The following is a 23988-nucleotide window of genomic DNA, read 5'->3' as shown; positions in this document are numbered from 1 at the left end:
CTTAGACGGGGTGGAATTTATCAAATGTTTTCAGGAAACTTTCCTCAGGCAATACGTCAGAGAGCCCTACAGGGGAGAAGGCAAAGTTTGATCTACCCTTAGGAAATTGGGAAGGGCAAGTTACTGAAGTGTCACAGGCAAGCCTTTTGGGACCAACAACCATTGTTTTAATTAGCTTCAAAATAGTTATGGACAGGGCAGGCCCACAAGATAAAATTCTGAATGGGGCAAGGCCAGTTTTGATGGTATTAGACAGGAATTTGCTAAAGTTGATTGGAGTAGGTTGTTTGCAGGCAAATGAATATCCAACAAAGTCAGATGCTTTTGAAAATGTGGTGATAAGAGTTCAAGGCATGCATGTTCCTGTTAGAGTGATGGGCAAGGCAGGTGGGAATAAGGAAGTTTGGATGTCGAGAGAAATTGAGGCTCTGTTCTGGATAAAAAAAGGAGGCATGGGACAAGTATTGGTATCTGAGATCAGATGTATCCCTGGAGGACTTTCGGAACCTAAGTAGAAGACTTAAGAAGGAAATCAGGAGGCCAAACAGAAGCAGACTATAGCTCTGGAAGATAATATTAAGGAAATTCCAAGAGATTTTATGAGTACATTGTGGGAAAGAGAGTAACTAGAGAGAGAATGGGCCCCCTCAGAAGCTAAAGCTCAACTCTGTGTCAAACCACAGGAGATGGGCAATGTCCTTAATGAGTATTTATTCACTGTTTTTACTAGGGAGAAAAATATGAAGATTGGGGAACTTGGGAAAGTTCTTGGAGATGTCGGGAGAGTTGTAACTAATGATGAGCCTCAGGAATCGATGCTGGAACATTGCTGTTTGTAATTTATATCAATGATTTGGATGTGAATGTACAAGGCATGATCAGTACGTTTATAAACGGCACTAAAGTGGGTGGTATCAAAGATAGCAAAGATGGTGATTATAAATGACAGCAGGATCTTGATCAGTTGGGCAAATGGGCTGAGGCATGGTTAATGGATTTTAATGCAGATAAGTGTGAGGTATTGCAGTACAGGAAGTCAAACCTGGGCAGGACCATCACAGTGAATGGCAGGAACAAGCTGGCTGAGGAGCTCGTTGCGGCAGGTACTATAACAACGTTTAAAAGACAATTTGACAGGTACATGGATACGAAAGATTTAGATGTTTATGGGCCAAATGTGGGCAGGTGGGACATGCATAGACAGAGCATCTTGGTTGACATGGGCAAATTGAGCCATGGGATCTGTCTTCATGCTGTATGACTCTATGACCATAATTCCTTAACATGTATTCTAGTTGTTCAGAAGGCTGAGTACATTTGTCTTTCTCAGTAGACTGCTTTCTGTTAAGTTTCCTACATTCACAGTCATCCTGAGAGCCAGTGAGTGTCTTCTGATTGACCCTCCCACACCTCCCCCCTACCCCACCCCCATGAAGGATAATCATTGCTGCAATAAAGGTTACAACACAATTCCTGTAAAGTAAATGTAAAACCAAACATGAGGGGAAATTGTGTTTATATTTTGAGATATTAACCGTAAAAAAGTGTCAGGAAATAGAATGATGTGACGTTCATAAATAACCATTTAATTATTGAAAAAGGATTAGATGACAGGCAAAACTTGTCATAGTAGTGCTTACTAATTTAATATTTTTTGTCATAACGAATGATATTCTGTGACAATCTCTGAAATGTGGCACTATACATTGATTACACACTGAACAAACAATGAAGTCATGTTATTTCATAGCTGGAACAAAGGGTTATCCCGAGTATACTGCAACACAGAAAATTAACAATTGTTTCATAGGAAATTGGGAGCCTTTTCCATTATACTGTGTTATCATCAGTGATTTCCATTGGTATAAATAGTCTCTCCGGTGATTAAGCTGCATCCTATATGGTCTGAAGAGAAATAGCATATTGTTTAGTGGAGGGCACAGTCCAAGCCAAAGTGCTTCCTTATGCCCCTGTCCCACTTAGGAAACCTGAACGGAAACCTCTGGAGACTTTGCGCCCCACCCAAGGTTTCCATGCAGTTCCCGGAGGTTTTTGTCAGTCTCCCTAATGGCCGAAAGAGGTTTCCGCTTCTTCTATGTTCCGGCGATTATTTCAAGGCGCTGACCAAGGAGTCCCGTACACTAACACTATCTTACACACTTATGCTCCTGTCCCACTTAGGAAGCCTGAATGGAAACCTCTGGAGACCTTGTGCCCCACCCAAGGTTTCCGTGAGGTTCCTGGAGGTTCCCGGAGGTTTTCGTCACTCTCCCTAATGGTCGAAAGTGGTTTCCGCGTAGTCGAGCTTCATCTATGTTCCGGCGATTATTTCAAAAAATTAAAAACCGGCCGCGACTAAAAATAGGTTGCCGTTTTAAAAATCGGTAATTTTTTAGTCGAAGCCGGTTGCGATGCTAGTTGAAGGTGGTTGCCGGAGGTTGCAGGTGGTTGCCGGAGGTTGCAGGTAGTGGAAGGTAAGAATTTTTTGAAATAATCGCTGGAACATAGAAGAAGCGGAAACCACTTTCGACCATTATGGAGACTGACAAAAACCTCGGGGCACCTCCGGGAACCGCACGGAAACATTGGGTGGGGCGCAAAGTCTCCAGAGGTTTCTGTTCAGGTTTCCTAAGTAGGACAGGGGCATAAAACAGTTATAAAGTCTCTACCGTGACTTTGGCCAAACTTAGCCATTAAAGAACCAATGGAGTGTTTTGCTGAAGGGTTTAATAGTATTTTCAGTTCAAAAATGTGCAGTGTTCACTTACCATAGAATTCCACGTGGCTTACTGTGCAGACAAGCGATGAGAGCAGTGACACACGTGCTCAATGTGTGCAAAACCTTGCAGCGCCTCTGTGCGAACACAGTCTGTTTCCATTTCCTCTCCGTGGGAAACAGTCATCAGTATAGATGCTGCCACTCAGAATGTAAAACACTGAGGATGCTGCTTTCAAGCACTCATCCTCTCAGCATTCAACCTAAATTGCACGAGGCTTCAGACGGACAAACCACGAGGTATCATCCTTGCTCAGAAAGGGAAGTGGCTATTTAGTCAAGAATTTTTATTTATTCCTTTTAGAAACATAGAAAATAGGTGCAGGAGTAGGCCAATCGGCCCTTCGAGCCAGCACTGCCATTCAATATGATCATGGCTGATCATCCATAATCAGTACCCCGTTCTTGCTTTTTCCCTATATCCATATAACCAAGTTCAAATTCAAGTTCAAGTGTGTTTATTGTCATGTGTCCCTGTATAGGACAATGAAATTCTTGCTTTGCTTAAGCACACAGAAAAATAGTAAGGCATTTACTACAAAACAGATAAATGTGTCCATATACCATGATATAAATATATACACACATGAATAAATAAACTGCAAATAAAGTGCAAATAACAGAAAGTGGTTGTTAATAATCAGAGTTTTGTCCGAGCCAGGTTTAATAGCCTGATGGCTGAGGGGAAGTAGCTATTCCTGAACCTGGTTGTTGCAGTCTTCAGGCTCCTGTACCTTCTACCTGAAGGTAGCAGGGAGATGAGTGTGTGGCCAGGGTGGTGTGGGTCTTTGATGATACTGCCAGCTTTTTTGAGGCAGCGACTGCGATAAATCCCCTCGATGGAAGGAAGGTCAGAGCCGATGATGGACTGGGCAGTGTTTACTACTTTTTGTAGTCTTTTCCTCTCCAGGGCGCTCAAATTGCCGAACCAAGCCACGATGCAACCGGTCAGCATGCTCTCGACTGTGCACCTTGACAATCCGACTCTCCGTAATCTTCTCAGGAAGTAGAGGCGCTGATGTGCTTTTTTGATGATTGCATTAGTGTTCTCGGACCAGGAAAGATCTTCAGAGATGTGCACGCCCAGGAATTTGAAGCTCTTGACCCTTTCAACCATCAACCCGTTGATATAAATGGGGCTGTGGGTCCCCCTCCTACTCCTTCCAAAGTCCACAATCAGTTCCTTGGTTTTGCTGGTGTTGAGGGCCAGGTTATATAACCATATAACAATTACAGCATGGAAACAGGCCATCTCGGCCCTTCTAGTCCGTGCCGAACCCTTACTCTCACCTAGTCCCATCTACCTGCATTCAGACCATAACCCTCCATTCCTTTCCCGTCCATATACCTATCCAATTTATTTTTAAATGATAAAATCGAACCTGCCTCCACCACTTCCACTGGAAGCTCATTCCTTGATTCCTTCAGCCCCAAGAGCTAAATCTAACTCGATCTAAATTTAATCCCTCGAAAAGAAAACGGTTGTAAAAAAGACTGCAGATTTATGTTTGGTATCCCCCATTGCAGTCTCCAGTTGCTGTGGTAATATTTATGACAGTGCAACTCATTTCGTCTCAGTTATTCAACTCGTAAGTCTTGCTGAAGTTATATTTTAAAAATAGCTTTCATCACCCATCAACAGATCAGAAGGACACATTTAATTTTTGAGCTTAAATTCATTAAATACATGGATTAATCAATTTACAAATGATCACTCATAGGTTAGAGGGAGAAATGTGAATTATCATTTATATTAACATATTTCTTGAACAAATGCATAATAATTAAATTATGAATTAATAATTAATACATGAACGTTCCTTCAATAAAAAACATTATGCACTTTCCATGTGGTATCTGTTCAAACTCCAGCACATTCCATTACCAGTAAAAATAACCAGGGAAAGTTCAATAATTTGGGTCAATCTGATCATTGCCTATCTAATGTTTACAAGCCATTTAATTCAGTGGGGGTAGACGATATCTGTGGTCATTGAGTTCTCTTGTGAAACTGGCTGAGCTGTATGCACAAATGAATGTGAAGTTCAGATCATTGGTTCCACTCGGTCAGTGTGATTTCTGGTTAGATAACAACCCATGGGACAATCTTTAACAGTTCCCTTAAGAATAAAATATATTAGATCATGGAAATAAATCACATGGGGAAACCACACAAAACTGGAAATCCCCTCAGAAGTCTTTAAACTAGCTTTCAGATATGCATATCCTACGTATGATAAGACAAGATTTCCCTCTGATTAAACATCATTGATAAAGTTTTAAAATTGAACCTATATAAAACAGTTTGATTGTGTGTTCAAAAGGGAACTGCAGATGCTGGAATATCGAAGGTACACAAAATTGCTGGAGGAACTCAGCGGGTGCAGCAGCATCTATGGAGCGAAGGAAATAGGCGACGTTTCGGGCCGAAACCCTTCTTCAGACCTGAAGAAGGGTTTCGGCCCGAAACGTCGCCTATTTCCTTCGCTCCATAGATGCTGCTGCACCCGCTGAGTTCCTCCAGCAATTTTGTGTACCTAAAACAGTTTGATTGTCAGTTTCATTTTATTTAATGGCTGGTTGGTTGATCTTTTCCCAGTCACAATTCGCTATGCTTTCTCTGGTATTTTTTTGTGGGTGAACTTCAGGTTTTAATAAAAAGGAAATGGATCCGGCTGTGCTTCTTTGTGTTTAATGGCATGCTAATTATTTTATGTTAATGCATGGCACTGTGGAGGTTATTTTGGAAAATGTGATTGCGAAGAACGGTGAAGAAAAACTGTTGCATTTTTCTTCTCAGGAACTTTTGGGAAATATTTTTATATCTCGTAGCAGTGCCAGGGTGAATGGATAATAAGAATAGAGCATGTGAAATGCCCACTCAAATCTGATTTTACAGTAGGTTGGGAAGTTCTGGGGTAACTCAGGGGTCACACAACATCTCCAGAGAACATGGATAAGAGACGTTTCGGTTCGGGATCCTTCTTCAGACTGATTGTGGGGTGTAGGGGGAGTAAGGGAGTAGGAGGATAGAAAGATGGAAAAGAGGAGGGGCAAGAAAAATCCTGGTAGGTAATACAATTTAATTCAGACCATCAGTCTGAAGAAGGGTTTCGGCCCGAAACGTTGCCTATTTCCTTCGCTCCATAGATGCTGCTGCACCCGCTGAGTTTCTCCGGCACTTTTGTCTACCAGATAATACAGTTAATAGGTTGATATAGGTGAGGACGATTTTCTGATAGGCAGATGCTTGGACAACAGACAGAGATGAAAATATAGATATCAAATATAAATCAGAAGTTGCCTGATTTTTCTGGTTTAGGAGATGCCTAAGCCAGGTTGACAGGCATATACACTTCTGCAACTGGTGATGCTGCAATATTGAAATAATCCTAATTATGTTCTTAATCCGGAAGACCAAAGAGGCTTTTTTTCCACCTAAATTTTAAGACATTATATTGTGGAAACAAGAGCATCCGTATACATGCTGGATCCCCCACAGGATCAATACTCCCTGTTTTGAACTACCTGTACCCTTCCCCTTCCACCCCACCTGCACAAAGCATTTTAGTGGGTGCGGGGGATATCACCCAGAGGCATATTAAAGTCCAGCAGTTAACATTTAATGGTGTTAATGGAAGATAAAGAAATTCTCAAAAAAGAAGTTCAATATATCAAAAATGATAATAGTGCAAAGACAAAACAATCCCCCAAATCTATGCACTTCGGTGCTTAGTTGGTGGTTGTAGTGTTTAATATCCTGATGTTTGTTGGGAAGAAGCTGCTCCTGAACTTGGGCATTACAGTTTTCAGGCTCCTACACCTTCTTCCCGATGGCAGGAGTGAAATGAATGTGTGGCCAGGGTGGTGTGGGGTCTCTGATGATGCTGGCTGCCTTCTTAAAACAGTGACTCCTGTAAGTCCCTTCAAAGGCAGGGAGGTCAATACCCACGAGGGACTGGGCAGTGTTCATCACTTTTTGGAGTCTTCTTCATTCCTGGGGGCTTCGAGCTGCCGAACCAGACCGTGTTGCAACCAGTCAATATGCTCTCTGCTGTATATCTGTGAAAGTTCAAGAGAGTATTCGTTGACATACGTGTGTGTGTCTCTAGCATGCATACATGGAGAGAGAATGAAATTGGTAGCAATATAAATATTTATCTTCACTTATCTAACTGATTATGCTTTGTAAGTTATTAATACAATTTATCTTTAATGCAAAAAATGTTATAAGTACGATATTATTGATGAAATTATTTTTGAATTCAAGCCAGCAGTGTTGTCTTCACAAACTAACGACCTGACAAATTCTATTGACTGAAGTGCAAATTCAATGTCTATTAATATCTGTGGTATATTCCCACAAGAGAAGTGAAGGCTCATGGCTGTAAAGTCGATGGTTAGCCATTACCCAGACCCCCCCCCCACCCTCTCATACCTCTAGTATTTCAAACACAAACTGGTTTAATTTGTTGTTCGAAAATTATTCAAGCTGAGAATTTTATTGATCGTAAAACCAAAACTGCAATTAAACTGCAAAAACTTGAATTGATACATAGCTTTAACAATAACATGGTACATAATAATTTTCTTGCAGAAATATAAATTGTATTAATAATCCTTAAAGCAAAAACAGTTAAAGAAATGAAGATAAATAGGTATATTACTTTTGCTTCATTCTCTCTACATGTATGCATGTTACACACAGACATACACACATGCACATACACGCACACGTACACACACACATTCTCTCCTCCAGTAAGAAACTAATGTTGATAAATAAATATGTATATTGCTTTCTGTTTCATCCTCTCTACATGTATGCATGATATACACAGGCATACAATCACACACACATACATAAATGCTCTCCTCTCGTTAAGAAGCCGGTGTGATCTGAGTGGTATCCTGTTCTGCCTACTGCCTGATTTTATCTTCCATTAACACAATTAAATGGTAATGGCTGGATGTGTTATTATGCCTTTAGGTGACACCCCATACCCCTTTAAAGGTCTCATTTATTTGCAGCATTCTCCACACTACCAACTACTAGGGATGCAGGTGGCCAACGAACCACAGTTGCCCTAAGAATCACCTCCATTGACACTTGCACACCTTTACTCTAATAAACAATACAACATACAGCCTTCAGTATTTTTTAGCTTGCAGAAACAAAACTAATCTTGTAGCTACTAAACAGACCTTTATTTTTGAAAATCTCCTGGGAGCAATAACTTTGTTATTGCGAGTCTGAAACTCTCCAGCTCCTAACCCCCTGTTCCCCATTGATACAATTGCTTTTACAAACATTTTTCTATAACACAAGGTTCATTAGGAATGTATTGTAGCTGAACTACCCACACCTCGACAGCCCTGTGGCACGTCTACAATTTCCATGAACTACTGTTACAATGAACACTTGGCACAGTCATTGTTATTAGTTATTCAAATCTAGCTTGGCTGCAAGCTGAATTGGACAGAGGAAAGTTTCATTGACATGAAGTCATACATTATACAGCATAAAGTGTAGAATAAATAAATACAGTTTAGAATTAGATTGTACCTACACACACTTATTAGATTCTTGATGTTAATATTTTCTACTGTTGACCGTCACCTTATTCATGTTCACACATTAACCAGCGCTATGATGCATTGGATAGACAATAGACAATAGGTGCAGGAGTGGGCCATTCGGCCCTTCGAGCCAGCACCGACATTCAATGTGATCATGGCTGTTCATCCACAATCAGTACCTGCCTTCTCCCCATATCCCCTGACTCCGCTATCAGCCTATTAAACCAGCCCTCATTCAGGCTTATGTGGGGGTTTTAATATGACTGTACAGGAACCAGGGAACCAAGTATCTATCGTGATGAAGTGAAGCATTAATGGTTTTATCTTTGTTTAATTCAAAATAATGAGGTATCTTCTGAGTTGTTGTCACAAAGCCAGTTTATAACAGAACACTGGCAAACCCCCACATTACAGCTGTTCGGCTGGAAAATTCTCCTCACCAAATTCACAAATCACCGTCTAAAGATTTGTGATATGGAATAAAATTCCCTCTCATGGAATATATGTGGAGGAGCTAAGTAATTCAACACATTTTTTTCAGTGCCGATTCCTTGTCACATGAGCAGAATATACAGCTTAAGGAAAATGGCCATGGCTGCTCATTTCCTCAGAAAGCAACCCTTGCCCTTTCCTCTCCACTTCTCCCTCCTGCTCCCTTCAACTTCCATCTGCCTTCCCCCTCCCACCCCCTTCCCCCCTCTCCCTATCCCTATCCCCTCAACCTCCCTTACCCCACATGCCCTCTTCCCCCTTCTGTCCCGTTCTCTCCGTCATCCCACATATAATTCAAGGGTCACCTTATTCAATTGTTCGTCAATAGTGATGTTATTCTTACTGATCTATTGGAAGGAAACTAGACTGGAAACGAGAAATTAGATATTTTTGAGACTGACTCAATACGTGATCAGCAAGTGCTAATCACTGGCAGCCAAACAGAAACCCCCCCCTTTATTGCCACTCTTTGCCTTCTGCCATCAGACAACCAGACAACCTGCCATCCATGCTAGCATCTGCCCTTTGATACCATGGGCTCTCATCTTCTTTCGCAGTTTCACGTGCGGCACCTTATCAAAGGCTTTCTGAAAATCTAGGTAAATAACATCCACTGACTCTCCTTTGTCTGTCATGCTATTTACTTCCTCAAAAAATGTCAAGAGATTTGTCAGGCAAGATCTCCCCTTCACAAAACCTTCAGCCTATTTTATCATAAACCTCTAAGTACCCCGTAACCTCATCCTTTATGATGGACTCTTTCCTGTTGCTGAAAATGAACTTGTTTTCTTTCCTTCACAATTCTGATGAAGGGGTCCCAGACCTGAAATGCTACTGCTTTTTATTCTACAGATGCTGCCTGACTTTCTGAATGCTTTCAACCTTTTCTGGTTTTATCAATAAATCTCTCAATCCTTTTCTTTGTCAACAGCTGCGACATGAGGACAGAGATGCAGAAACGCTTGCAGAGCAGCCTTTGTGTGGAGTCAGGTCAGTGCACTTCCAGCTTCTATAGTGGAAATCGATAATGTACTAACCCTCACGATTGAATTAAATATTTGGATGAGGGAAAGTGGTTTGAGGGAAAATAGCAGAAAATGTTAACTGTTAAGGATGGGACAAGTCTTGGAATGGTTCTACCTCTACTTTAGTTATATGTTGCTAACAGTTTTTTTTTACCGTTATAACCAATAACATGCCATTAATTAATGGCAAATTATTATAAGTGGTGAAGCGACTATTAAACTTAATGGACTGCATTTTGTTCAGACATAAAATGGCCACCCCACTGCCCAATGGCTACCAGCTCCTAGTCATTATCCCTCAAAACCACTTACGACTGTTTCCTTGTTTCTGCCAAGTCTTATTTGATGGCTGGTATGAGAGGCACATGAAGGACAGATAGAAACATTGAATGTGTAAGAGGGAACTACAGTTGCTGGTTTAAACTGAAGTGTGGGATGCCCAGCACAAAGAACATACTTCCCAAAAGTGAGATGGCATATGATAGCCTTTTTGAGCACTATATATTTTGTGGAATCTTAGCATTAATGAAGAGCCAAAGCTGATACTTTATAAATGTCATTCATATATAAATGACAACAGAGGCCAATATCGGCTGTGCTGTTCCAAAGAATATTCGTTCCTTTAATCCTTTATAAATACCTTACTGCTGCTAAACTTCAAGCTGGTTCCTCCTCACAGTGGCAAAATGTTTAGATGACTTAAACCTCTTGCTAAAATATAAAATATTTCTGAATATCAACGTGTTGCCTTTTAATCCATCTGTGACAGGAAGAGAAAGTGTGTGCCCCCCCCACCACCACCACCCCCCCCCACCCCCACCACCACACCCCGCCCCCCCCCCCCCCCACCACTCCTGCATTTTATCTCCTGTTTTTTCCTTTCCACCTAGTAGCAACTCCCAGTATTTGTCTCTTCACCAGAAATGCAACCAGCACTCCCTCAAATAGAAAACATCATCACTTTGTAATCTATCTAACTATATCTACACAGTTTTATATATATATAGATAAAACTGTGTGGCTGTCGGCTGGCTGTGTGTGTTTCTGCCTGACGTGGCTGCCAGCCTTTGATTCGTTGTTACGCCAACACCCGACCCAGAAACGCCCTGATTTTTTCCATTTCGGTAGATATTTCACTTTTCATTCCAAGTATCCACTCCTCATTAAATTTTGTCGTGTTTATGTACACTTTTTTAATCAAATCCTTCTCCCCCCCCCCCCCCCCCCACTCACTCATTTTGTTGCCTCCTGCTGGCCAGAGACCATAACGGCTACTGGCGCCCGCATCTCGCCTCAAAGACGCCATTTAAAAACAGCCGCACTGCTGATTCCTGAGCCGCTTGAGTTGGAGGACCACGTCTCCCATGGGGGCTATGGATAGGGAACGGCTGCGTTGGGGGAGCAGACCCAACGGGTCTGCACTTGGTCTAGTTTAAAATAAATCTGTATTGGAGCGTAGGATGCTGCATACAATCATCCTGAGAACCATCCAGGTTTTAAGGGACAGAGGTGTGTAAACATTTGTAGGTGATTATTGGTAAAATAAAGTGTGTAAGATGATAAAAGAGTTAATTAAACCAAGTGACCTTTGCTTGTCCAAATGATACTCTATGACTTTCTCCATATGCTTGGTCTAGACCTCGATCATGAGTCCAGTATAGTTTATTGTCATGTGTACCAAGGTACAGTGAAAAGCTTTTGTTGCGTGCTAACCAGTCAGTGGAAAGACAATACATGATTACAATCGAACATTTACAGTGTATATATACATGACATAACAACTCTGCAAAAGTTCCTGTACAATTTCAGATACCATTATCTATCGACGATTATTATAGGACCACAATTTACGAAGGTGGCCATAAGCTATGCACCAAGTACAAAAAGAGCAGAAAACGTAACATAACAGATGGAGTGGTAGCGCAGCAGTAGAGTAGCTGCCTTATAGTGCCAGAGACCCAGGTTCAATCATGACTCGGGGGCTGCCTGTATGGAGTTTGTAGGTTCTCCCTGTGACATGTGTGGGTTTTCTTCGGGAACACCGGTCTCCCCCCATGCACCAAAGGCATTCAGATTTGTAGGCTATTTGCCTTGGTAACATTTCTAATTGTCCATTAGTGTGTCAGGTAGTGCTCGTGTGCGGGGATCGCAGGTCGGCGCTGACTAAATGGACCAAAGGGCTTGTTTCCACTCTGTACCTCTAAACTAATAATAATAATAATAATAAATTTTATTTGTGGGTGCCTTTCAAAAGTCTCAAGGACACCTTACAGAATTTAACAAGAGTAAAAAACATATAATCGGAGTAAAATAAATAATAAAGACATCACCAATACACAAATTAAAGACAGAATTCGATCCAAAGACAAAAAAATCAAAAACACAATGTGAAGAGAGAGCAGCGGCAGCTAAACCGCGCCAGTGTACAATCTCCCTTCCGACAGCCATCTTGGACACAAACTAAAATAATCACTTACACACAAAAAACATCCCCCCACAATGGTTACCATTGTAGGGGAAGGCACAATGTCCAGTCCCCATCCCCAGTTCTCCCAAGTCAGGCCTATTGAGGCCTCCGCTATTGCCTCTACGGAGGCCCGATGTTCCTGGCCGTTCTCGCTGGGTGCTGTTGCCCCTGCGTCGGGAGAGTCCTCTCAGCGGCTGGGCCACCTGGAACGGCCGCTTCCTTACCGGAGACCGCGGCTTCCGAAGCCGACAAGGCCGAGCCGGTTTGGAGCTCCCAGGCTCCTGATGTTGAAGTCGGCGCCGCCCGCTCCGCTCCGCAGACCCGCAGCCCGGAGGTGTTGAACTCGGCGGTCACAGCTCACAGCTCCAGCGCGTCGATCCAGCGCGGCGACCCAGGCAAGGCATCGCCCGCTCCGCTCCGCGATAGCGCTCCAGCGCTGTGCCGCCACCGAAGCCGAGGTGCTGGGCGGTCCCCGGCAGGAAACGGCGCTCCAGGCCCGCTGGTAGGCCACGAGGACGGGTCGACAGGGCAGCCCGGAGAAAACGCTGCCTCACCGACCAGGTAGGGACCTAGAAATATAGTTACCCCCTTCCCCCCACATTAAAAAGTCTATTTCTCCCACAAACAAAACACAAGACTCACTAGAACTACAAAAAAAAAGTGAATTAAACGGACGGCTGCTGGTTAGCAGCCGTTCCCCAAGATGGCTCCTCCTCCTCCAAACTAAACTAAATCTGTTTGGAGAACATATGAAGGGTTTCCTGTTTCAAGTCTAGTAATACCTAGGCGTGATGTATGGGGGAATGGCCAAGTGTAAGGTCAAAAGCCTTTTTGTAAAAGAACACATATTTTTTGATGCACGATATTTGCCTTAGACATTGTGTACACTTGTGTACATAACAGTACCCCATCATTAGACAAATTCTCCTCAAGAGGCTTGCAATATAGTTGCCACTATTGCATTCCTTAGACTTGAGTTCATGCCTCAGGACAAAATAACAACATAACAAGCCTAATGGCCCTCTCACGGTGTGAGTCCACCCACGAGTGATCCCGAGTGAAAGAAAAAATCACACTCGTGGTTGTCTACGAGATTCCAAGTTTATGTTCACGAGTTTAAACAAGTTCCCACGTGTATGTCTAAGTTTGCCGTTTACTTCTCATTTCTGCGATGTACCAAGTTCCTCTCCCGAGTTAATAATAATAATAATAAATTTTATTTATGGGCGCCTTTCAAGAGTCTCAAGGACACCTTACAAAAATTGAGCATGTAGAGGAAAAACATGTAAGGGGAATGAAATAAATAGTAGAGACATGACTAGTACACAAAGTAAAGACAGAATTCAATACAAAACACAGTATGAGGCAATTAATGCACAGATGAAAAGGGTCGGGGACGTGGGGCTAAGGATAGGCAGAGGTGAAGAGATGGGTCTTGAGGCGGGACTGGAAGATGGTGAGGGACACGGAATTGCAGATCAGTTGGGGGAGGGAGTTCCAGAGCCTGGGAGCTGCCCTGGAGAAGGCTCTGTCCCCAAAACTGCGGAGGTTGGACTTGTGGATGGAGAGGAGACCGGCTGATGTGGATCTGAGGGACCGTGAGGGTTGGTAGGGGGAGAGGAGGTCAGTGAGATATGGGGGGGCCAGATGGTGGAGGGCTTTGTAGGTGAGGACCAGGATTTTGTAGGTGATCCGGTGAGTTACCAAGTTCCTCTCCCGAGTTACTCTTGAGCCAACCGTGAATGAAGGTCTGTTTTAATTATCAAATAGAGGAGCTGGACAGCATGTCATACAGTAAGTATATTCAGATTCAGCATTGAAAGTTATTCAATTTCAGAACGTAAAAAACTAGGCAGGATCTCGGCCCCGCACTCACTGCCATTGTGCAGCAAGGAGGCGGTGGCAGCGAAGCAACAGTGTTAAATAAGACAGCTCCATCCTGTGGATTTGAGTTAAAGATAGAATATCTATTGATATGACCCACAAAGGGAAAATGCACACCTTCCGAGCCAGAGCGTTTCTCTCTGCTTCATATACGTGGGAATTCCCTCAGTATGGTCACTCAGCGGGACAGGCAGCATCTCTGGAGAGAAGGAATGGGTGACGGGATGACGTTTCCAAAATTCTGCTGCATCTTTGTGTTACTCCAGCATTTGAAACATTTAAACTCGTGGTAAGAACGTAGTAGCCAGTGAGTTTACCGTAGTGATTCGTGAATCTACCGTGGGCACTCTGTAACTCAGCGGGACAGGCAACATCTCTAGAGAAAAGGAATGGGTGATGGGATGACGTTTAGAAATTTCTGCTGCGTCTTTGTATTATTCCAGCACCGTGTGTTCATTTTTTGTCAACCAGCATCTGCCCTTTCTTGTGTAAGACATTATTTGTATCCGTGGCGGTTGATTGTCGCTCCCTTCAGTTTCCCAGGGGGTCGGGACTATATATGATAAGATGTTTGATCTTAGATGTATTATTGAATCAGTCACTGTTGTTTGTCGAGTCTTGTCTGCTTTCAAGAGAAGATGTTTGGTTGGAAGTAACTTCAGTAACTTTACTGAATACTATAAAGAAATTATGGATACTACAATGGCATAATACTGCTCATAACTATTTTCCGTAGGATGGGCCTTGTGCATGTTGTCACCCATTTATTTGGAATAATGTAAGCTGTGTCAATGGGGTTAATTAGAAAATCAACATAATAAAGAGCATTAGTTGAAGAGTGGTGCAGTTAAATGGTCTAATTCAGGACAGCAATTTCACTGATGTGAGATGCAGATAACAGGGTACTTATCCAGCATCTGTGTGGGATGTGAATAGTCACTTTAGGATCAAAGGTTTAGAATTTGGTTATGACAAATGTCCATTTAAGATTAAAAATGTCAATCTAAAAACATAAAAGTATATCAATTTATGAGCCACACAAATTCCTTAATTGATTAAGATGCATTATTATTAATTCAAAAGAAGGCACGCTTCATATGACACATAAATGAAGCACTGGGTTGACAGGGGAATACAGAAAAGTTTCAACGTTTGTATGGCACACTGACACAGTGGTAGGACTGCTCCTTCACAGCGCCAGAGATCGGGGGTTGATCCTGACCAAGGATGTTGTCTGTGCAGAGTTTGTACATTCTCCCTGTGACTGCGTGGCCATCCTGTCTCCGGCCACTCCGGTTTCCTCCCACATTTCAAAAGACATGCAGGTTTGTGGGTTCATTGGCTTCTATAAATGACCCCTCGAATGTAGGATGCAAAAGTGGGATAACATAGAACTAATGTACGGGTGATCGATGTTTGGCTTTGACTCGGTGGGCCTAAGGGCCCATATCCATGTTGTATCTCTAAATTTGGAAGGAAGGAGTGTGAAAATGGTGAAATTATAGCATTTGGCTACTAGTAGTAATTCCAGGGCCAATAAAATAGGCTCAAATTGCCTTGACAATGTAATAAATCATTTTGTTCCCTTAGTAACAGATTATTCATTACTTCAGAAGCTCGCATAAAACATCCACATAAAAGCAGAATACCTATTATTTTCAAAAACACGTTTTAACATTGTTTTTTGCACATTATCCTTGTGACTTACATTAATGGTTACAAATATGTATCTGATATGTCACAACTGTATTTAGCTTAATTTTAAGTTGTTTTATTACATTAGGTTTACATTTTTTTGCAAATATTGATTATCTTTTATTAGTTGTGTGTACACATGTTAGATTTTTATTAGTTGTGTGTGCACATGTTAGATTTAATCATTCTGACAATATCTAAAACTAGACTCTATGGGGATTTGAAAAATATTTATTGTAGAAACATGTTTACAATCTATTGATCCCAATGCACTTGAACTGAAATACTCTGAAGGAAATAAAAATGGTGGTGTGATAGTTCTAACAAGGAAAGCAATATCTTTTAGACACAAAGAGCTGGAGTAACGCACTGGGACAGGCAGAATCTCTGGAGAGAAGGAATGGGTGACTTTTCGGGTTGAGACTCTTCTTCAGACTGGTTAGGGATAAGGGAAATGAGAGGTATAGACGGCGATGTGGAGAGATAAAGTACAATGAATGAAAGATATGCAAAAAAGTAATGATGATAAAGGAAACAGGCCATTGTTAGCTGTTTGTTGGGTGAAAAGGGTAGGGTAAAAGCAAGTGCGACTTGGGTGGGGGAGGAATAGAGAGAGAGAGAATACCGGGGCTACCTGAAGTGAGGGAAATCAATATTCATGCCACTGGGCTGTAAGCTGCCCAAGCGAAATATGAGATGCTGTTGCTCCAATTTGCGTTTAGCCTCACTCTGACAATGGAGGAGACGTAGGACACAAAGGCATATTTACTTACATAACCAATCTATTTAAAACACATTTGCAATGCAAAGTATTGCTTTCAAAAAGCCAGAAGCTGACAGTTGAGGTGGGAGCAGGAAATGATTGTCTACCAGAATAAGTCATACTTCTGAAAAACAACATCCCCTTCAAATGAGAGCTGCAGATCCAAGTGAATGTGTGGGAGGAAGATCCTAATCTTCATCTAAGATTATCATTGATAAAAATCAGTCATTTTTTAAGCACTGGTTGGCACAGACTTTTTAAAAAACTTTTGAAATTTTCTAATCGCAAAATCATTAGATATATTGTGTCAAATCTCACTTAGAAATGGTAAAGGTTTTCGCAAAATGAACGTGTCCACTGGACGTTTATAAGGGGTATTTAAAATTGTCAAGATAGTTCGGAAAATTATTGACATAATCTACATGCAAAGCATTTTGTAATGAGGATCTTATTCTGCTTCATGCATCATGTGTCTCTCTGGGTTAAAAAATAATGGATATTTCAAAATAACTTGACAAGTGCCATAACAGAATGTGTTCCCTCTATAAAATATCAAACTTTGTTAATGAAAATTATTCTTTTTGAACAAAATGCGTAAAGAGAATAGGAATATCATCCAGGATTACAGGGAGGATAGTGTGAGCTGGGGTGTGGGATGACAGGAATCAGCAGAGAACAGGGAGTATGTAGTCAGGGAAGAATTTGTAAATATTGACAAAGGTTTTACAAATGACTATATTAGTGCAGGTCAATATAAAGATCAAATATTGTTGACAGCGTAACCAGGGTGTTGCAGGTGTGGAGTCTCAGGATTCACCATCTGAGAGTAATGGGTCTGTCCCACTTAGGCGACTTTTTAGGCGACTGCAGGAGACTATGCATTCGCCACATGGTCGCCATATGTTCGCGGGTGGTTGCCGGGGAGTCGCCTTCATGGTCGTGAAGATTTCCCGCATTCTGGGAACTAGTCGCGGCTTCATTATGGTCGCTATGAATTTTTCAACAGGTTGAAAAATTAGCAGCGACCAGAATGAAGCCGCCATGGAGAGTAGCGAGAATTCTCGTGCCGTAGGTGCCGTGGTAGTGGGTTGCCAGGAGGTTGAAGGTTGTAGCCAGTGCTGACCGGTGAATTTCTTTGGCTCATTGGGGAAAAAAAGGTAAACAGTTGTTTTCAGAACCAAGGATAACCGATGTTAATGTTAATATCCGCTTAACTTCACAGCCGTGTATCTCTGGCTTCTTAAAAGTTGTCCACCCCTTCTCCCCCCTTATTCCCCCCCTCTTTTAAAGGACTTACATGACCCTTCCCGTACACTGTGCTTTCACCATCTTAATTACAGCGCCAACCTTCCTGTTCATCGCGGTGTGTGTCTATATCACATTGGCTTTGCACCGTGTGAATTTCCCACTTGCCCTGTCCCCCACATGCATAACGAACGGGCTGGTGAAGGAAGGTGTGTGTGTGTGTGTGTGTGTGTGTGTGTGTGTGTGTGTGGGTGTGTGAGTGTGTGGGTGTGTGGGTGTGTGGGTGTGTGGGTGTGTGGGTGTGTGGGTGTGTGGGTGTGTGTGTGTGCTCTCCACTCTAACAGTGGCCGTTCCAGTCGCCGGTTTTTCAGGCGACTGCTGGGGGGCAACTTGACAGTCACCGGCAGTCGCCTGAAGAATCGCCTAAGTGGGACAGGCCCATAAATGTAGCTTGTAGAGAGTCTGCCTCACAGGGTGATTCTGGCAGCCAATTCTTGATAACAATTGCACTGAGCCACAGGATAAGCCCCAAGGGTAAACAATTGCACTGATCCTCAAGAAGAAGGGTCTCGACCCGAAACGTCACCCATTCCTTCTCTCTAGAGATGCTGCCTGTCCCGCTGAGTTACTCCAGCTTTTTGTGTCTGTAGCCCTGTGTAACTTCATATTAGTTTTTCTTATTAAGAGATTTATATAAGTTTTGCTGTGAATATGTGTTCTGCATTTTGATTTGTTGTTAATGAGTTGGATCATTTTTCCTGTGTGGTGATTGGTTTGGGGGCGGGAGCTGGGAATTGTGGGTAATCGAAGTCCAGGAGAGAGAGAGAAGAAGTCCAGAAGAAGACAGAGGAAGCCTAGGCTAACTGCTACCCCTTCAGCTCGGAGGTGTGGATTAAAGACTGTCGCTGTGTGGACTTTGTGATTACGAGGAGAGTGAGAGCAGCGGTTAGCTGAGCCCTGGAGACAACGAGGGAGAAGGAAGATTTCTGCCACATGGGGTCCTCTCTGGTCAGCCAACTCCCCGCCATCTTGTGAGCTTCTGCACTGTGCACTTGTCGGCTTCCACTGTATTTGGCCGCGACGCTCTCCAGCTTCGACCAGGCCTGCAACGTGGGGTTATTCTTGTTTTGTTTTTAATGTTGCCGGCTTGTGTGAGTGAGTGTGTGGGCCCACATAGTAATTAGTACTTAAAGGTACTATAAAATATTGATTTATAGAGTGTTGTTTTTTTTTGAATATCTGTGTGAGAAACACCAGTAAAACACCATATTTTTGGTTATTGATATTTTATTTTGTATTTCCCTGACCAACATATCATTTATTTTAATTAATAGAATAAATGTGAAGGTAATTCATTGGAACATAGTTGTCAGTTGATTTATTTTAACTGTTTCTACAGTAGGGTATACCATTTAATATTGAAATTAAAGGTGTCCTATTGTCCAAATTAAGAGAGTGCATAAATACTTAAATTAAGGGTTAACTAACACCTATAAGGGAATTAAAGTTTACGAACCTGGGGCGCAGCTCATGTAGAGGGCAAAGAAGCGCTACACAAAATGGAGGCATCGCTGAGATTGATTCCCATTTCATTTACTGTTAGTTTTTGCCTTTAAGAAGTGTTTTTGTTTCCCGACTTTTGTATTAAAGTGCCTATAGCAGTTGTAGTATAATGGCTACTCAAGCAGACTCTCAGTTAGCAGCTAAGCTTCATAGCTGGTGTAGTGAAGCATGCTTAGACCCAAACCATGCTTTTGTCCTGTTTGACGTGCCGACTAATACTGACCAAGCAGACATTGAAGAGACTGTTCAGACAGTAAAGGCACTTGGGAGAGTAAAGGTACGGGACGTCCAAAGTGACATTCAGACTGGCAGCAACCTGGTACTCTGTGAATGCCGTGAAGTTGTACAGCCAGATCGCATTCCCCCCCAACTGCAGCCAGTGAAGGGAGGCTCAGAATGGAAAATTTTCCTCTTCAATGAACCTGTGAGCCCAGCTGAAGATTTTTTAGCTAAGCTAAACAAACTAATGACTGATGAAGGAAAATCAGTAAATGATGTTCAAGCCATGCTGACTACAGAGACTCCACAAGGAAGCTCCCCAGAGTCCATCATCCGAGCAGTGGGAGACCTGTTGGGAAAAACGATGAGACCTACCAGTGAGAACAATGCATTTCGACGTCTGCGGATGTTCTCTGGAAACCTTCCCACACCGCCAGGAGAGGAGAGCCTTGACCATTGGCTCGAACAAGCCTATCTAATGATTGAAGAATGTGACTGCTCTGAACGTGAGAAACAAAAGAGAATAGTCGAGAGCTTAAAGGGGCCGGCCCTGGAAATAATTCAGGCTGTACGACTAAACAACCCAGATGCTAGCCCTGACTGCTATGTAAAGGCATTGGAAAGTGCCTTTGGCACGCCTGTGTCAGAAGAAGACTTATATTTTGCCTTCAGGAGCCTTCACCAACAGTCTGGTGAAAAGCTCTCTGACTTTTTAAGGAGGCTGGAACGCTCGTTGATCAAAGTAGTGCAAAAAGGAGGCCTTCTCAGCCACAGAGCCGATCATGCTCGAATTCACCAACTCATTAGAGGTGCTACTGACTCTGATATGATGCTGTTACAGCTGAGATTGAGAGAAAGAAAAGAGAAACCTCCTACCTTCTTAAAGCTCCGAAATGAGATTCGTGAAGAGGAGGAATATGAGACAGCTCGACAAAAATTAACTACAACAGTAAGACAAGTACAAGTCAGAGACCAAGCCAATACCAAAGCTACAGAAGACCAAAAGTTGAAGGCAGAGATTCAAGAGCTTCGTGCAGAGCTTGGTGAGCTAAGGGAAAAGCAGCAAGACACACACACACTGAGCCAAAATTCAAACCCACCAAGAACACTATAGACACTGAAAAAGAAAACGAAGTTCAAATGTTGAGGCAACAGGTGCTGCAGCTACAACATCAGCTAATTGTGATGTCTGTATCTCACAGTCCTGTGACTGCAGACCCTAAAAAGAGGGATGGGAAGGCCAGCCCCAGTCCAGCAGCTAAACCACATAATGCCAAAGACTCAGAGAGCTTCTTCTGTTACAGATGCGGAGAAAATGGTCATATTGCCACACACTGCACAGCCCCAGAGAACAGCCCCAAAGTAATCCAAAAATTACTCGGTGCTCTGCGCAAAAGTAAGGAAGATAAAGCGTCACACAAAAGGTTTGCTGAGTCGAAGCAGGTTGGTCCAGTCTACACACAGCAGCCTCGTAACCTGCCACAAGGACTGGTTGGCCCATCCATGATGGCTGATGTGAAAATTGATGGTCAACCCTGTAGAGCCATTTTAGACAGCGGTTCCAGAGTCACTATCATCTTTGAGAGTTGGCACACCAGATTCCTTCCCAATGTGCCCATTCACCCACTCAAAGACCTTGCCATATGGGGACTGAGTGACACTAGCTATCCATATACAGGCTATGTGGCAGTTGAGCTGGGACTGCCTCCTAATTCCAAGGGAGTTGAAGAAATAGTTCCCGTGGTGGCTCTAATATGCCCTGATTCGCCAAGTCCTGACCCAGTTCCTGTTGTCATTGGCACTAATACAACAAAATTGCGCTCCCTGCTGTACCAATGTGAGGAACTCAAAGGCAACGATGAGGTTCACTCTCTGAGAATAAACACTTCGTTCTGAACAATCCCCATCACCTTGTAATCCACCAATGGATGTGGTCGGCCAAGTGAAATGGCAGGGCCCTGGGACTCTAAGAATCCCACCTGGAGGAGCCCACTATGCTGTCTGTGAAGTGGAGAAGCAGCAACCTATGGATAAAAGCATCCTAATGGTGGAGGCTGATGAAAGTACCAACCTTCCTGCTGGTGTGCTGGTTCCGCCAGTGGTCCTGCCACCCTCAGCTATGGATACCAATGGCTTCACACTCATGCTGAGAAATGAATCTCAAAAAGAAACTGCTCTTCCTGCGGGTACAGTGCTAGCCCAAGTGTACCTGGCTGACTCTGTCATTGAGCCAAAGAAGTCTCCGAAAACAATGTCAATTGATCCTGAGCTCTTCAATTTTGGGGATTCACCCATTCCCGAAGCATGGAGAGCTAGGTTAGCCAACAAGTTGTCAGAGAGAGCTGATGTATTCTCATTGGAGGAATGGGATGTGGGTCTAGCGAGAGGTGTGACACACCACATAAGACTCAGAGACTCTAGACCATTCAGAGAGAGATCCCGCAGAATCGCACCTGCAGACATTGAGGATGTTCGGCGCCATCTCCAAGAACTGCTGGCAGCCGGAATAATCAAAGAATCCCGAAGTCCGTATGCCTCTCCCATTGTCATAGTGAGGAAGAGGAATGGCAAAGTGAGAATGTGCATTGACTATCGTCTGCTGAACTCCAGAACCATCCCAGACCAGTACACCATGCCGCGCATAGATGATGCACTTGATTGTCTGACTGGCAGTAAATGGTTCTCTGTGCTGGATTTGAGAAGCGGATATTACCAAGTGGAAATGTCTGAGGCAGACAAAGAAAAGACAGCCTTTATTTGCCCTCTAGGTTTTTTCCAGTTTGAGCGGATGCCCCAAGGCATCACAGGTGCTCCTGCAACCTTTCAAAGATTGATGGAGAAGGCTGTAGGAGACATTGTATTGTATTGTATTGTATTGTATTGTATTTTTAATGACCACACAGCCAGGCTGGTGGAATTTGTTATCAGTACAGCTCGGTACAGGTTCCAACATTTCATCAAACATTCAACTCGTAACGTAGATATACATACAAACAGACACATTTCATAATACATAAGGGCCATGCTTATTCGTATTTCCTCACCGTACGGAGTTTAAAAAGTTAATTGCGGTAGGAATGAACCTGATCCAAGTTCTTGTGTATCTTGATGATATCATAGTGTTTGGAAAAACACTAGAGGAACACGAAGAACGTCTCCTCAAAGTTTTGGATCGGCTGGAGGAATGTGGACTCAAGATCTCCATTGACAAATGCCAATTCTGTCTACCAAAAGTGAAATTCCTGGGGCATATTGTCTCCGCCGCCGGCGTCGCAACCGACCGGGAGAAAGTTAGTGCCGTCACCAATTGGAAGAAACCCATTGACCTAAAGTCCCTGAGGTCGTTTCTAGGATTTTGTGGGTACTATCGGCGGTTCATTGAGAACTACTCTGCCACTGTCCGCCCTCTCACAGACCTAACTAAAGGGTACCCTCCAGCTCAACGCAAAAACAAAGCCACCTTCAAGGACAAGAAAGACTACTTTAAAGTCTCAGAGCCGTTCAGCGACCGTTGGATCTCAGCTTGTGATGACGCCTTTTACATCATCATCCACAAGCTCACGCATGCTCCTGTGTTGGCTTTCGCGGACCCGACAAGGCCCTACGTATTGCATGTAGACGCAAGCCTGAATGGCCTGGGAGCTGTATTGAATCAAGAGCATCCTGAAGGACTCCGTCCAGTTGCTTTCGCCAGTCGCAAGCTCAGCCAGTCAGAGCGGAACTATCCCATCCACCAGCAAGAATTTCTACCTTTGAAGTGGGCGGTAGTCGATAAGTTCCATGATTATTTGTATGGCACCAAATTCACTGTGAGAACGGATAATAATCCGCTCACATATGTCTTAACCACTGCCAGGCTTAACGCCACAGGCCACAGGCGGCTAGCTGCCCTCTCCACCTATGACTTCAACGTTCAGTATAAGCCTGGTCGTGAAAACATTGATGCGGACTTGCTTTCCAGAAATCATCAGGAGACAGAGGATGGATGGGTGGATGTTCCTACTTCTGGGATGAAAGCTCTCTGCCGAAGAATCGCTGCATGTGGTCCCGGCGAAAGCACCCCTAGATGTGTCGACCAACTAGGTGCTTCCCCCGATGCTATTCCTGCTGTTTATTCCTACCTCACTCAAGTGGAGGGAAATGAGCTTGAACAGTTGAGCCGTAAAGAACTGATAGAGGCCCAGAGATTAGACCCTGTCATCAGTGTGGTAATGTCTCAAGTGAAGCTAGGCAAATGTGACCCAGCTCCTAAACATCCAAATGCTGATGTCGCCTTGCT

General features: G+C 43.2%; 1 protein-coding gene across 1 annotated transcript in view; it reads left to right on the top strand.

Annotated features, from left to right (window-relative positions):
• Positions 1-23988, top strand: part of tnip3 (TNFAIP3 interacting protein 3) — an 86240-nt gene that overhangs the window by 7102 nt on the left and 55150 nt on the right. Inside the window, exon 2 of the mRNA XM_033023666.1 lies at positions 9780-9838. Coding sequence (XP_032879557.1) covers positions 9780-9838 — 59 coding nt within the window. The remainder of the gene's footprint in view (positions 1-9779; positions 9839-23988) is intronic.

The sequence above is a fragment of the Amblyraja radiata genome, chromosome 1, assembly GCF_010909765.2.
Source record: "Amblyraja radiata isolate CabotCenter1 chromosome 1, sAmbRad1.1.pri, whole genome shotgun sequence".
NCBI lineage: Eukaryota > Metazoa > Chordata > Chondrichthyes > Rajiformes > Rajidae > Amblyraja > Amblyraja radiata.
The sequence above is the reverse complement of the archived record's forward strand: the minus strand, read 5'-3'. Positions and strand labels throughout refer to the sequence as shown.